A 16,220-nucleotide genomic window follows, 5' to 3' on the forward strand; every position below is an offset into this window, starting at 1 on the left:
TTTTTAAAAATGTACCATGGATATCCTACACTATCTGCCTGCCCCATATCCCAGCCACATCTCATCCCCACTCACTCTGCTCACAGAAACTTTCCTCGTCCAGCTCTCAGCATTACTTGGCTTCTCTCTTTCTGGAACATTCTCTCGTCTATCCCCAAGGCTTCCTCTTTCTCATCTCAGCTCCAATGTCCCCTTCCCAGATCTATATAAAGAAACCTGCCCTCCCGCATAAATTTTAGAGATTGTCTTCTTTGTTTATAGCCAGTTCCCGCCCTGCCTCTCCATCCCCCCACCCCAGCTCCACCCCGTTCCCAAGACCTGAAGCACCACACAGGTGGAGTTCACCGTATCTGCTAGGCTAGGTGCTCACAGTTGTTTGTTGAAAGAATTAATTTAAAGCCCTGGCTGGTGTTCCCAGTGGTTAGAGCATCAACACACAGACAGAAGGGTCTCAGGTTCCATCTGCCCCTACTGGGGCATGTGCGGGAGGCAACCAATCCATGTGACTCTCACACTGATGTCTCTCTCTCTCTCTCTCTCTCTCTCCCCCCTGACCTCGCCCCAAGCCCCCTCCCTCTCTCTAAAAAGCAATGGAAAAAATATCCTTGGGTGAGAATTTAAAAAGTTAAGTTATAGATGGCAATTTTACATGCTTTTACATATCCTTAGTTGACAAAATAAAAAGCTGTCAATTGTGTGGTTCGTCATTTTTTTAAAAAATATTTTTTATTGATTTCAGAGAGGAAGGGAGAGGGAGAGAGAGATGGAAACATCAATGATGAGAGAGAATAATTGATTGGCTGCCTTCTGCACATCAGGGATCGAGTATGCAACCCGGACACGTGGCCTTGACCATTATCAAGGGACCCTTCAGTCCGCAGGCCGAGGCTCTAGACACTGAGCCAAACCAGCCAGGGCTGGTTCGTCATTTTTAAAACATTTGTCAGGGGCTATTGCAATATATGAACTGGCCTCCAGCTTCCCTACAGCACAGTTGTCCTAAGGAGAGGGAGAGAGGGAGAGAGGTACAGTGCTGGCTCAGGGCTGGGAGTGCGGCTCAGGGGATGCTTGTGAGCGACTGGTGGGTACACTCTGGGAAAGTAAACCCGAGGTGAGGGGCGCATGGAGAGCTCGCTTCCCTAGGCCGCGCACTTTGTGGGCTCACGGAGGGGTACCTCGGGGCTGACGGTCGCCGGCTCCCCGGGGTGTACAGCAGAGAGTTCCCAGGTTCCCAGCCAGCACTCCGCCGCGGGCGCCCGGGCGGCGCTCAGCTGCGCCTCCTGCCGGCGGCGCGTGCTCAGTGGACGCCCTCCAGGCCCGCAGCGCGGCCAGTGCGTGTGCGCGCAGGTGAGCGCCCCGCCGCGCCCCGCCCCTCCCCCGCCGCGCCCCGCCCCGGGCTTGGCCACCTGCCGGGGAAACTTGTGCAGATTGTTGCCCTCGGGTCGCTCCGGGGCGTCCGGCAATGGAAGATACGTCGGGGACTCGCGAGCCCAGGACGCGGCCGAGAGACCCAGACAGGCACCCGCGCCCGGACCGAGACCGGCACTCCGAGCGACAGCCGGACCGGCACCCTGAGCGACCGCGGGACCGAGCGGGGGACCGGCGCAGGGAGAAAAGGGGTGGCGAGCGGAGGGACGGGGAGCGGGACCGGGGACGGGACCGAGACCCCCACCAGGACAGACGCAGGGTTGGGGACTATCGCCTTGGGGAGCAAAGAGTTTTGGAAAAACCCCGCCAAAGCCGGACGCGGGACGGACCCCGGAGGCCCACCTGGGACCCAGCCCCGCCCCCCTGGCCCGCGCCTTGGGAAACCCCGGAGTCACCGCCCTACAGGAAGGAGGGCACCGGGCGCCGTGGACCGGAAAGGTGAGCTGGGGCTGCGGAGGCACTGAGACCGGCGCCGGGGTCCAGGCCAGCCTGCGCTGCGCTGGCGCGCCCGGGCCACTTGTCCTTGGAAGCCGGTCTAAAGGAAGACAGTGCCGTTCCTTTGCGCTCTTTGAGGTGACTTGGGCTGGAAGGAAAACCTTATGGAGCCCCAACTTCTTGACCTGAACCCGATTAATAAAGCAGAAACCACCCCTGTTAGCAGTGGCAGAGCCGGGGGACCAGGTTAGGAGACAGAACTTCAGGGCAGGAAAGGGAAGGGGTGAGAAGGAGATGAGGTAGCTGGCGTTAACCTGAGGCTCCTCCCTGATCCCCCACCACGTGGTCACAGGGCTGCCCCTTAGGGCTTCACACCCTTTTCCTGTGTTCCAGAACCAGCCTTCCCAAAAGTCCCCGTTTCCTGGAGGCCAGGACCTAATAAAGTCAGCCCAATGTCGGGTTAATAGTTTAATGTGTAACCCCTTCCAGGGATATACATATTTCAAACACAGACAGCTGGAAGAAGCCATTCTTTTAACCAAAGAAGGAAATCTACCAAAAACTGCCCATTGAAGGGCAAAGATCTCTTAACCCCCACCCCCACCCCTTTGTCAGTGAGGTCTTCCTGGGCAGCCTCCTTCAGATGCCATGATTGTTTCAGACACCTCCCTTCTGTCTGAGCAAACTTTGCCGCCCCTGCCTGGTAGAACACAGTCCCCACCAAGCCCGTGAGCTGAAAGCAGGGTGATGTGCTAGGAGACTGTGAGCTGGGAGAGGGCAGGAATGAGAGGGAGGACAGGAGGTGGTCCTAGACCCCACCGGACATCCCATCCAAATCCACCAATGGCCAGGATGCGTGCCAGTCCAACAAGGAAGCAGACAGGACCTGCAGTGATGACTTCCTTCTGGGTTTTGACACCTGCCCACTTCTCTCAGGAGGAGTGAGGCTCCTCTCAGCTGTGGGACTTGTGGGGTTAAGCCTAGTCTCTCCACCTATTGTGTTCACATAGCGGGAAAGCTGCTATCCTGAGTTTATGTGACATTATCTAAAACCAACCAGCCGAACAATGACAAAAGGTGTGCCCAGATAGAGTCACAGGCACCAGCTATTGTTTCCCTGATTAAAGCCACATTGCATTTCAACTGTGTGACGTGGGAAATGACAGAGCTACATTTTAGCTTGCCTTATACATCAGTGTCCTGTCCCCAGCCCAAGCATCAGAGTCTTGTGAAGGCAAGCTAGTTTTGAAGTGGCCTGGTCCATGCTGGACTGACAAGCTTAGGGAGGCGCCCCCAGGCTGACCAACCAGCATCGAAGGCTGGAGGTCATTAGCGGAGGGCATCCAGGGATAAGTAATGGGGGTAGTAAGCAGAGTGGATGCCCTCTGGGGTCCCCGAACCAGAGAATTCCCTGGAGTGTTGAAATACTCGGGCAGATTTTGTTTCTGTTCTGCTCATGGTTTGATGTCTGGGCCCAGCATGAGATGTCCGGAGTTCTAATATTGAACAAGCTATTGACATCGAGGCCCCCCTAATGGCCATGTATGTTTGTAGTTACAGTGAACCCACTTCAGGGCTGTATCTGCCCTCGAACCCCAGGCCTGGACGGGAGGACGTGGAATACTACCAGTCAGAGGCTGAAGGACTCCTGGAATGCCACAAATGCAGATACTTGTGCACTGGGAGAGGTGAGCCATCTGGGAGGCAGTTTGGCCATTCACTGTCGCTGGTGGTTCTGGAAGGCTCTGGCCTGGTAACGCAGAAGTTCAAGCAGAACTGGGTTCCTAGCATTTTCGTTCCCATTCCTGCATGAGGTTCTCGTTTTCTAAAAAACAACAGTAGAAATGTCTGAAAGGTGCAGCTAGATTTCTCAAGCCTCTCGTTAAAGGCTCCCCTGGCATCTGTTGAGGCCATGTTTGCAGTTTTTAAGCTCCAGGTGAACTGCAGGGTCTCCAGGTAGAGCCAGCTCTGAGCTGCCAGCTGTCAGGGAGCTGAGGTAGAGAAGTCACCTGGAGGGAGCAGCTGGGTTGCAGCTCATAAGAGATCTGATGCCCAAACTCCATCGTGGCTTTAAACTTGGCTGAGACTCACTGTAAGAAATGTTATTTTACATTCAGACCAGGTGAAACAATACACTAAGTGCATGAGTAATTTCTGTTCTATTCTGTTTCATAAAAACAAACAAAAAACACACTTATTAGCGCCTAGAGTTTGAAGAAACAGTTAATATCATGTGCCAGCTGCATGTGGTTTCCCAGAGTTCCCACGCCGGCAGCGTCCTGGCCTTGCCTGCAAAGAAGGAAATCTGGTTTGTCAGGGTGATCCCTGATGGCTCACATGACTGGCTGAGAAATTTTCCTAGGCTGCGGATGAGTGAGAGGGGGGGATTTCTCAGCCTGGGGGAGAGGAGTCATGGAACTTCCACCTGAAAATGTATTTTAGGATGATTACAAGGATATACATGATTATAGGATTAGATGGAACTTTCCCTGAGGAGCTCTGGGCAATCCTAGAACACGAATCCTCACTTCAGTTTACATACGTTGGCACAACCTCATTGCTTTTAATTCTCTCCACAACTGCTGAGGCTCAGAGAGTAAGTTGCCCAAAGTCACACAGCTGTTAAGCGAAAGAACTAGAATGGAAACTGAGAGCCTGACACTAAGGCCTGAAATGGTTTACTTGCTGGGCCTTTTTTCTTTCCTGGGTGAGATAAACAATAGGGATAAGCCAGGCTGGCTAACAGGTTTCCCTGTTAGCTATGTTTTCTTCTGTGGTTGGTTTACCAAGAGGAGAGGACAGAGCTTAAGGCTCCTGACCAAAACACACCCTGATTTACTACCTTTGATTGCTTCTGGCTGTTTGGCTTTGGGCCTAGAGGTTGGGTTTCTGAGTCAAGATAGTGAAAGGATGATTCACCAACCAGAAGCTAACAAATGAGGGCTTATAAAGATCTCTGCACGCAGAGGCCCGTAAGAAGTACACAATACAACAGTATGGTGTTGTGTTGAGAGAACCAGCCATTTAACACCAGGAACTGTTCTCGAGCAGGAAATGCATGCCTGGAGAAAGGTCACCCGTCTTAGCATCCATCTTTTATGATTTCTTTTCCTTATCGACAAAATCATGCCCTCCTTCCTCCAGCAAAGTGGCAGAAGTGGGGGGGCAGCTGTGGCCCCCTGTAGCTTCCAGGGGAGACCCTGAAGTTGAGCTATGAGTCACTCTAACTGAGGACATTCCGTGGAACACTGAGAACGCTGACAGAAAGAGAGCGGCTCCCAATCCACTTTTATGGGCAGAGACTAAAATCGTCAGGTGCTGAGGATAAAGATGAGATGAAAAGCAAATACAAATGTGGGCAGCAGATCCCCAGGAATCCTGTCTGTGTGTAGTTTGTGCTCACTCATGATTTGGAGGGACCGGTGAGGCGCGTTACATGGTCCTTGGGAAGAAAGTACATTTCCTGCTCCCCTCCCAGCTCCCCCAATTTGCATTGGGAGCAGCTTCTCCTTTCCCTCTCACTTTAGTCCCTTGTGCTCCAATCATCATGGAGATGATCACAGGAGAGCTAGGCCATGTAAAAAGGAAGTTGTTTAAAAAAAGAATTAAAAACAACAACAACAACACAGCATGGTGATGTTTGCATTCCGTTTATAGCCTTACTTGCAAAGCATCTTTAAAAGTTTAATTTCATTTTCTCCCAGGAAAGTTGCAATCCCTAGAGTCAGTGATGTATGTCTCTCACTCGGATCAGAGCCTGGAGAATGAAGTTTTGAGATGGCTTCCCACAGCCAATGGCATTGACTTGTGATCACGCTGGAAAGATTCAGGATCGAGAGTTGTGGGGTTTCCCCCCAATTAATATTCTCAGTCCCCCCCCCCCACTTTAAGGTATTTATTTAATAGCCTAACCCAGTAATTATCTGGACTAAACTTACACCACGATTTCAAACCACGTTTGACTTTAAGAGTTGTTAACTCATTAGCAGGTCTGATACAGCCCAGGTCAGAGGAGGGAATGCCCACAAATGAACTACTGCTGCTCAGGAGAGAGGGTTCTACCCGAGAGCCCAATTCCTTCAGGGGCCTGGAAGCCCTGGAGAGCCTCTGAGCCTTTATTTTTAAAAACCGATACCCCTGGACATCCCTCCTGGCCCTGGTGGTTCTTCTCAATCTAAAACGGGAATAAGGGCCTGCGGGAGCTCTAGTCCTCCCCACACTCCAGTAAGATATATATAGCATATATTTGCTCCCATTAGCAAAGCATTGGGAAAAGCCTAAATGTCCTTTACACTGGAATTTTTTAAAGTCATTGCGGTATTCTTTACATCCCTTAACATTATTGAGTAGATACATTTTTGCTGAGATAGAAAAAAAGGCCACACCACATTCTGAAGTGAAAAAGTGGGTTATATAAACAGTAGACAGAGTAGGACCCTGTTCTTACCTAAAGAAGCAGGTAAGCAATGGCAAAACTTATGTATATACTAGAAGCCCAGTGCGCAAAATCGCGCAGCCCCACCCACCCGCACACGCAGCCTCCTGGTGACCAGTCTTTGGTCGTTCTGCTGTGACGGCGTCAGCCACGGGGTTTTTATAATAGAGATAGCAGAACGGTCCAGAACGAAAACTGAGTGTGTTTTTTATTATAGGTTGGAATTAGTTAAATTTTACATTATGTATATTTGTTTTATCTACATTTTTTGTAAGTACGTGTTACTTTTATACTTAAAGAAAACAATGCTATTTGCATTTTAGGGGGAGATTGTAAAGTGTAAAGATAACATTTGAGAGCTCATCATTTTGATTAGAGTATAGACAAAATAGCTTCATATACAGTCCAAGTGGACCTGGGCACAACATCTGGTTCTTTCAACGCAGGGAGACGCTGACCGCCTGGTCCCTAACCTCAGAGTCAGCTGACCACCAGACCCCTCCAGCAGCACAGGTCCCAGCTCAGAAGCACACAGCTTCATGACTCAGACACACTAGAGAGTACATGACTGTATGAAATTCTAGAAAAGGCAAACCTTCCTCCCGGCTGAAAGCACATCAGGGGTTGCCTGAGGAGGAAGGTGAGGAATTGACCACAAAGGTCAACTTTCCAGGGAACTTCCTGGCAGATGAAATGGTCTGTATCTTGAAATGGTGATTATGTGATCGATTACCTGCCAGACCCCAAGCTGCGTGCGTAGGGTGGGCTGTTTAGTTGAGGGTGAGTTACCGCTCAGTAAAGCTGGTTGGAAGGGAGCAGCCAGCGTTGCTGGATGAGCTGGAGCTCTTTCCATGTCTAAAGAAGCCAGGGGCCCTGAGAGAATCAGCTCTGGGAAGGTATCATGGCCCAGGCGTGCCCTTTAGGAAAACTAAGGAAACCAACGTTACACTTTAAAGCGCACGGAGTTCAAGTCTAAGAATAAAACCAATTATGTTTCTTTAATTCTGTAATGGGTTTAATGAACTTAATGGCCCCTATTTCTAATACATGTGAACCATGGTTAACATTTTGATGCCTATCTTCCATACTTTTCTTCTAACTTCATTATTATGTTAAGTTCTGTATTACAATTTCCTTCCAACTTGGAGACGTCTCCTCTTTCAAACTGAAGATAGCCACAAAACCAAGCTGAAGGGGAGAGAGCTACTTTTCCGTCTTTCTGGCAGAGAAGGGCTGGTGCAGAGCAAGTTCTTGCCTTCCGTAGAGGATGCCTTTCTTTCAGCTCTCTGGCCTGCTTTCTCCACCATCGTCTTCACCCGGCCTGGGGCAGGCTGCTTTGCCCTCTTTGAGAGTTCCTCTTTTCAGTCCAAAGTATCTCTGACATCATTTCTGGAGACCACAGTTCCCGGCTGCCATCTGCTGCAGCTTTGGCTGTTCGGGCCTTCCAGGGGGCAGAATAAAGAGCCAGCTGTGGCCCTGGCCGGTGTGGCTCAGTTGGTTGGGCATCATCCCAGGCACCAATACGTTGCCAGTTAGATTCCTTGTCAGGATACATGCCCTTCTTGCGGGCTTGATCCCTGGTAGGGGTCATGCAGGAGGGAGCTCATCGATGTGTCACTCATATCCATGTTCCTCTCTCTCTCTCCCTCCCTTTCTCTCTATAAAAATTAAAAATAATATCTTTTTAATATTTTTAAATGTATTTCAGAGAGGAAGGGAGAGGGAGAGAGAGAGAAAGAAACATCAATGATGAGAGAGACTCATTGATTGGCTGCCTCCTGCACGCCCCTACTGGGGATCAAGCCGTCCTGACAGTAATGGAATCCCGGACCTTTCAGTCCACAGGCCAATGCTCTATCCACTGAACCAAACCAGCTGAAGCTAAAAATAAAATCTTAAAAAAAAAAGCCAGCTGTGGTTGGAGCTGCCCCAGGGAAGGTCGCCTCACGGTGGGCATCTCCGAGGGCAAGACTGCATCTCAGAATGGTAACGCGCCCTTCTTTTGCAGCCTGCTGCCAAATGCTGGAGGTTCTCCTGAACTTGCTGATCCTGGCCTGCAGCTCTGTGTCTTACAGTTCCACGGGGGGCTACACGGGCATCGCCAGCCTGGGGGGCATTTACTATTACCAATTTGGAGGGGCTTACAGTGGTTTCGATGGTGCTGACGGGGAGAAAGCGCAGCAGCTGGACATCCAGTTCTACCAGCTCAAGCTGCCCACGGTCACGGCAGCCATGGCCTACGGCGGAGCCCTCATGGCCTTCTGCTGCCTCCTCATCGCCTTGGGCGTCCTGCGGGTCCCGTGGCATTGCCCCCTGTGGCTGCTGATCGAAGGCTCGCTGGACATGCTCATCGCCGGGGCGTACGTGCCCGCTCTGTACTTTTACTTCCACGCGCTGTCGGCAGCCTACGCCTCTCCCGTGTGTAAGGAGCGGGAGGCGCTGTACGAGAGCAAAGGCTACCGCGGCTTCAGCTGCACTTTCCACGGGGGAGATGTAGGCGCTGGCATCTTTGCTGCCCTGGGCATTGGGGTCTTTGCCGTGGGGGCCGTGCTGGCCTTCAGGGGTTACCGCAAGGTCAGGAAGCTCAAGGAGAAGCCTGCAGAGATATTAGGGTTTTAGGCTTTCAAAAAGGTTCTGCCAAATCTAAGTGAAGTAAGTTCTTCTGAGTCACGGTCTTCCTGGGACTATGTCGCGGAACTTGCCAAGGCTTGAAAAGGAACAGGCCAACTCTGGTAAGCTGGGCGCAGCTCGGGTTACACGGCTGTTGTTCTCTGACGTCATAAGCCTGGTTCAGTCCTCTGTTGGTGAGGGACTAACCAAAATTCTTTTTAAAACAAAAACTGGAGCCCGAGACCCCCCAGGAAAGGCATGTGCTGCAGCGACGTGCACTTTTTGATTAAATAAAGGAGGTAATGAGTGAATTTAAAGAATCTTTTTTTTTTAAATATATTTTATTGATATTTTTACAGATAGGAAGGGAGAGGGATAGAGAGCTAGAAACATCGATGAGAGAGAAACATCGATCAGCTGCCTCCTGCACACCCCACACCGGGGATGTGCCCGCAACCAAGGTACATGCCCTTGACCGGAATCGAACCCGGGACCCTTCAGTCCACAGGCCGACGCTCTATCCGCTGAGCCAAACCGGTTTCGGCGAATTTAAAGAATCTTATCTTCAGAGTTCAAGAAAAGCCACAGACACAAGACATCTCCGCCTGAACTTATCTAGGCATGGCTGTCTTAAGCAGATCAGCCCCTTATTTTCCACGCTGAACTCCAGTCCTTCACTCCCTTCGTGCTCTGGGAGCAGGGTTGGGATTGCTGGGAGACTCCTGTAAAATTTAAGTTGGAGGTGGGTGTGGGCTGAGGAAACAGGAATCAGATTAATTCGATGCAGAGAAGCTATTCTAAAAAGCCCTTCACCATGGCTTTGAAAGCTCAATAAGTGTTTTGTACCTCTTACAAATGTACCATTGTACGAAGACTAAAACCCGGCATCTGGAATTCAGGATCCATGCAGAATTAAAGAATGTAAACTTTTCCTCAAAAGAAGAATGCTACTTTTGGCCAGACGACCTCATGGGTTCTTATTACATGTTAAATTATGACTTCTAGAACATTACAATATATTCTCGGTACAACTGAATATGTTATTTGCTTTATTTGAATCTAATAAAAATCCAAAGGAAATTTTAATTTAGAGGTGATGGTTCTCTTTATAAATACATTCATAATATCCCCTTACTTAAATACAGGCAACATCAGAGTTAAGAGGTGAGTTCCATTTGGGTTTAGAAAAGGAAATCAGTATATCTGTATGTTTGTGTGTGATTAGAAAATTTATTGGAGAATACACAGACAGCATGAGCAACATTTGCTCCTGGAGAAAAGGAAATTTAAAGATTTTTTTTCATTTACTGCATGGCTCAGATAAATAAGTACCTGGCCTGCTCTTCTCAGTGTGTTCACATTGGCAGTGCAAAGGCAGAAGTGGGTGTATAATTAGGCAGAGTATTACATGGTCAGCCACAAGGCAGCCTCAGTGAGAGAGCCATGGCTTACAATAAAAACCTCACGTCCAGAGCCTCCACCTCCCCCTGCAGAGCCCTCTGCCAGCCTAGCGACGTGTTCCATCTCACCAGAGACAACTGCTGGCTCCGCTCAGTTTCTTTCCTCCTGGCGTCTGTGACTTTCTGCACTGACAGCACTAGGAATACCTGGGCCTGTTTGGTCCTATAGCTAAGCCAGGTCGTCGGTGCTGTGACAATAGTCAGTGGCCATATGCCTTCAGCAGATTGTTGCCGTCCGTGGGTTGGTTGACAAGATGTAGATTTGTTCCGTTTCAGCCTCGCAGATGTTTGCTGCATGGGTCATGAGTCCACTGTTTGAACAGAATCTGTCCCAGAAGGGATCATTCAGGTTCCCACATCTTGTACATAGGCCGGTAGTCCTGTTTCTCCACAGTGGGTGAGACATTACCATGTATACATAAGGAAAACCAAGGCAGAGAAAAGGGGAGGGGAATTCACTCCCCGTGGATTAGGTTGATGTCTGGGTCAGTTCACAGGCTCTGCTGGAGGGAGAGTGGCCAGTAGCTTCAGTGTCGGGGTGGAGAGGGCAGTTCTGACCTGATGTTATTCTCAGATTTAAATTAGAGGAATGTAGCTTCTTAACACATTGCAGACCAGTAGTTTTATTGCTGGCTTTACCCAGTGGCCAGATAAGTTTCTATTGAAAGAGTACAAAAAAAGTTTTACATAAATGTTAAAGGCACGCTTTAAAATTAAACACCCATTGCATTTTGAAGTTATTTATTACATGTTCTTACAAGCTAATATCTTTTTAAAGTATGATACTTTGGAAAACACTGTGTAATGTGAAGCACCCGTCCGCTTTAACTGTCGGGGCCCTTGACTGCTGTGTCCCGTGAACCTCCTAGGAATTCGTGTAGGCCCAGCAGGAGATAGGATCAGCAAGCCCAGTAGCTGTTGCCTAAGTACATTAGACAGAGATACTGGTCTTTAGCCACGTGGTTCAGAAACGGCATAGTGCGCCTAGCGGATCAGAGGGTTTTCCTGACTTCTGAGAAGCCACGCTTCTCAGACATTTATCCTATTCTTAAACCTCTAAGCCCCTTCCACGTTATAAACGTTACTGAGGAGCATCACCACCCACTTGTAGAACATTTTATGATTTTCCAAGTATTTTCACTTACTTGCTTTCACGTGGGAGAACAGGCAGGCATTATCTGCATTGTTATGGTGAAGTGTCTGAGGCTTATAGACGGTGACTCGGGCCAAGGTCACAGGCGGTCAAGAGCAGAGCAGGGACGTGAACCTGGCGTCCCCACTCCAGGTTCACATGCTTTTCTCTTAGTTCGATGTCTGAACCCTGAGAGAATGGCAGGAGACCTTCTGCCAGCAGGAAGCCTCAAAGAGCCCGGGGCTTCTGTCAGTTACACACGCGAGCTGACCTCTGACAAGAAGACATTCATCTCCTTTCACCTGTTGGCACCTGCTGTCTCCTGGCCCGTGTAGGTTCCTTAAACTTGTAAGAAGCCCCCAAGGAAACAGCTTCAGTGTCCATCAGTAGGATCCTGAATAGACTGGTATATCCACCCAGTGAAGTTGGAGGCCACACAACGAGGAATATGGACTCTGTAGGAGCTGATCTAAAAACATCTATAGGCCCCACCTGGTTTGGCTCAGTGGCTAGAGCATCGGCCTGCGGACTGAAGGGTCCCAGGTTCAATCCGGTCAAGGGCATGTACCTCGGTTGTGGGCACATCCCCAGAAGGGGTTGTGTAGGAGGCAGCTGATTGAAGTTTCTCTCTCATCGATGTTTCTAGCCCTCTATCCCCCTCCCTTCCTCTCTGTAAAAAAATCAGTAAGATATATTAAAAAACACACACACATTTTAAAAACATCTCTGGGAAGAATAAATGAAAAAAGCAAGATGCAGAATAATAGATGGAAGGCTGATTTGAGTGTGTTTTTATTTGCATGAGGGAACGCTGTGAGTTATATTAGAAAATCATGAAGGTGCCTAGGGGTAGAGAATAGAGTGGACAGGGACACAAGTGATTTTTCTCAGTTTATATCTTTTTACATCATTTTTATCTTTAAAAAACTTTTTAAAGATATATATATATACATATATATGTATATATATACATATATATGTGTGTGTATATATATATATATATATATAGACTTCAGAGAGGAAGGGAGAGGGAGATAGAAACATCAATGATGAGAGAGAATCTTGGATCAGCTGCCTCCTGCACACCCCCTACTGGGGATTGAGCGCGCAACCTGGGCATGTGCCCTTGACTGGAATCGAACCGGGACCCATCAGTCCACAGGCCGACGCTCTATCCACTGAGCCAAACCAGTGAGGGCATCTTTAAAAAACTTTAAAATGTGAAATAAATGTAGATTCATGAAACATTGCTGTCCTGGCTGGTTTTCTCAGTGGTTAGAGTGTTGGACTACCAACTGAAGGGTCTCGGGTTCAATTCCCAGTCAAGGGCACTGACCTGGGTTGCAGGTTCAATACCTGGCCCCATTTGGGGCACGTGCAGCAGGCAATCATTGTGTCTGTCTCACATCGATGTTTCTCTCTCTGCCCCCCCCCCACCACTCTCTGAAAATCAATAGAGAAAATATCCTCCAGTGAAATTAACAAAGCAAAATTGCAAAAAATAGTAGAGATCCTATGTACCCTAAACCCAATTTTCTCCAATGGAAACATCTTGCATAACTATAGTATAATATCACAAATCTACAAAGCTTAGATGTCACCAGTTTTACATGCACTCATGTCTTTGTGTAGTCCCATGCAGTTTTATCACGTGTAGATTCGTGTGACCACCATCATAATCAAGTATAGAACTGTCCCATCATCCCCTGTGTTCCCCTCTAATAGTCACAGGCATCCCCTTTCCCTTCCCCACTCCCACTCATCCCCATGCCCCAACCACCACAGCTGTGTCGTTCTCCATCTCTATCATTTCATCATGTTGAGACGGTTACATAAATGGAATCATACAGTATGTAACCTTTTGAGACTGGCTTCCCCCCACCCCCCACCCCCACCTCCCAGCTCGTCATAATTTGCTTGAGACCCATCCACTTTGTTGCCTTATGAACAATTTGTTTCTTTTTCTTGTGGATTATTCCTTGGTATGGGTGTGCCAAATTGTTTAACCATTCGCCCACTGAAGGGCATTTGGGTTGTTTCGGATATTTGGCTATTACAAATAAAGCTACTGTGAACATCCCTGTAGTGTTTTTGTGTAGACCTGTTTTCATTTCTTTAGGATAAGAACCCAGGAGTACAGTTCCAGGGTCACATGGTAAGTGTAGGTTTAATTTTTTATTTTTTTGTAAGCTGCCAAAAATTTTTCCAGGGTGACATTTTGCTTTTTCAAACATATGAATATTGGAAAACAATTCAAGGCTGTTAATGTTGCATCTGACCATGTCCTTAAAGTCAAGTCTCTGGTCTGACCTAGAGAGGTTTCCTGGGTGCATGATGTTCGTGTTAAATCCCGGTTCTCTCCTCCTAGGTGTGGTGCAGATAGTGGAGGTGATACTGAATGGGATGGTTCTCATGTGTATCGTGGCTTCCTACTTTGTCCTGGCTGGATTCAGCGCCAGCTTTGCCAGTGGCGGCGGCTTCGGGAACAACTATTACTCACCATTTGAGGGCACGGAGCTGGAGCAGGTCCGGCAGCTGGACCAGCAGTACACAGTCCTCCGGGCGCCCCTGATCTACGGCGGCGTGGCGGTGTCCCTGGGGCTGGGTGTCCTCACCATGGGTGTGTTACTCCAAGGAGCCAAGAGTCTCACCAAACTGCCAAGGAAGTGGCTCGTCCTGGAGGCCACCTTCAGCCTCCTGGCCGCAGTGGGCTACTGCATGGGCATCGGCGTTTTCCTCCACGTAGCCCTGCGGATCAATGCCACAGACACTTGCAAAAGAAGAGAGAGGCTCTATGCCCGCAAAGGCCTCACCTGGATGAATTGCCAGCTGGCAGGCACTGACGGGGCAGCTGCCACCTTTGCTTGTCTTCTGGTGATAATGTACGGAGTCAGCGTGGTGCTAGCCCTCCGGAGCTACCGAGAACAGAAGCTCTACCAAGACAGCCGAGAGCAGCACAGAAACTACAGTGAGGGACCGGAGTACCTGTGGTCCGGAACACTCTGAGGTCTTCTTCTCAGAACCTAAATGTCAGCCCGCCTCCCTGGCTCCTCTCAGAAAGAGGAGTCCTTTAAAATCGCACAGTTGACAACTGGTGTTTTCACATACAGGATTTTATAAATGCTCGCTTTGGTATCGATGCAAAGCTAGATGGCCATCTCATTTTTCTGTCAGGGAGCTTTTCAAGCTCAAAGCTTGAAAAAAAAAATCCCCCCCACCTTTGCTACAAAGAACATCAGAAGTTTGGATATGCACTTATGGTCTGGCTCCCTCACCAAATGGTAAGGTGATGATGATGGCTAAGTAGCCAGAGAGATTCTGAAAGTTGAGAACTACACATCAGGGGTGGCGGGCCTGGCGTTATAGTAGAAATATCTTACCTGTCTCAACTATTCAAATTCACCAAAAGAAACATGCCATACCCCCTCCTATTTGGTCCCAAGAGAAAGCTTTTAAAGCAATTGTGTGACTGAATTCTAAACGAGTCATTCCAACCCTCTCGTAGAGGGAAACTGTTCCGCCCACAGGGCAGTGTACTGCCTGCCTGGATCCCAAGGAGCAAGATGGGAGGCTGGATTTCTGACACATGAAGAGAGATGCTTTTAGCATGCATGTTCCTCCTTGATATTCCTGTATTAGAGCTGAGAGAAAATGTCTTGGGTTTTATTGCCAGCATTCCAAGTTAGTTTCTTTTTGTTGCAAGTCTATCACCTGGAATTCAGCCTTCCTGAATATCTTTCTGAAATATGAGGCTCATATAGTGAGAAATAAAAGTCATATGCTTCTCACCCGGCCGGGATAACTCAGTGGTTGAGCACTGACCTATGGACCAGGAGGTCATGGCTCGATTCCCGGTCAGGGCATATGCCTGGGTTGAAGGCTCGATCCCCAAGAGGAGGTGTGTAGGAAGCAGCCAGTTGATGATTCTCTCTCATCATTGATGTTTCTATCCCTCTCCGTCCCTCTCTCTGAAATCAATAACATTTTTTAAAAAGTCATAAACTTCTTAAACGTGTTATTTAACTATTTCAAAGATCAAGTAGTTAATTTTACTAGACTTTGAAGGGTTATGGGAGGCCTCTCCATTGCTGCTTTCCCTGACAGTGTCTACCAAGTAGATCTTTCAAGGTAGATTATAACCTCCCATGACCCTAAACTGTTTTCATAGTATAACAGATCAAGAACACTGAATCTTAAAAATAAAGTCCTTTCAATAATTTTAACCTAAAGTTTATAGCTGTTCTTATACTTTACATCTCAGATTTTCAGCTCATGTTAGATACAACTGCAAATATATCCTATATAGTAAAGAGGTCATATGCAAATTGACCATTACTCCAACACACAAGATGGCCACCACAAGATTGCCAGCAGGGGAGGGCAGTTGGGAGGGGTCAGGCCTGCTGGGGAGGGCAGTTAGGGGCAACCAGGCCGGCAGGGGAGGGTAGTTAGGGGCAATCAGGCCAGCAGGGGAGCAGTTAGGTGTCGATCAGGCTGGCAGGGGAGTGGTTAGGGGGTGATCAGGCTGGCAGGCAGACGGACATCCCTCAAGGGGTCCCAGATTGGAGAGGGTGCAGGCTGGGCTGAGGAACACACTCCCCCCCCCCCCCGCACAAATTTCATACACCGGGCCTCTAGTATGTTATATAAAGTATAGGGTTATTTTTTCCTAATTTTCCTCTTGCTTTTCAATAGCTTTTTTTTTTTCAAATTTCTTATG

General features: G+C 48.6%; 1 protein-coding gene across 2 annotated transcripts; it reads left to right on the forward strand.

Moving 5' to 3' along the window:
- The first annotated feature begins 1,417 nt into the window (after positions 1 to 1,417).
- Positions 1,418 to 15,725, forward strand: MARVELD3 (MARVEL domain containing 3). 2 transcript variants are annotated; one of them, XM_080643482.1, is made up of 3 exons: positions 1,418 to 1,866; positions 3,418 to 3,551; positions 13,869 to 15,725. In XM_080643482.1, the coding sequence occupies exons 1-3, from the start codon at positions 1,463 to 1,465 to the stop codon at positions 14,504 to 14,506; spliced, it is 1,176 nt and encodes a 391-aa protein (XP_080499608.1). In that variant the 5' UTR covers positions 1,418 to 1,462; the 3' UTR covers positions 14,507 to 15,725. The 2 variants fall into 2 exon arrangements, with proteins under 2 accessions (XP_080499608.1, XP_080499609.1); XM_080643483.1 differs by lacking the exon at positions 13,869 to 15,725 and adding an exon at positions 8,307 to 9,994.
- Positions 15,726 to 16,220: the final 495 nt, after the last annotated feature.

This window comes from Plecotus auritus (genome assembly GCF_963455305.1).
Source record: "Plecotus auritus genome assembly, chromosome: 10".
In the NCBI taxonomy this organism is placed as follows: domain Eukaryota; kingdom Metazoa; phylum Chordata; class Mammalia; order Chiroptera; family Vespertilionidae; genus Plecotus; species Plecotus auritus.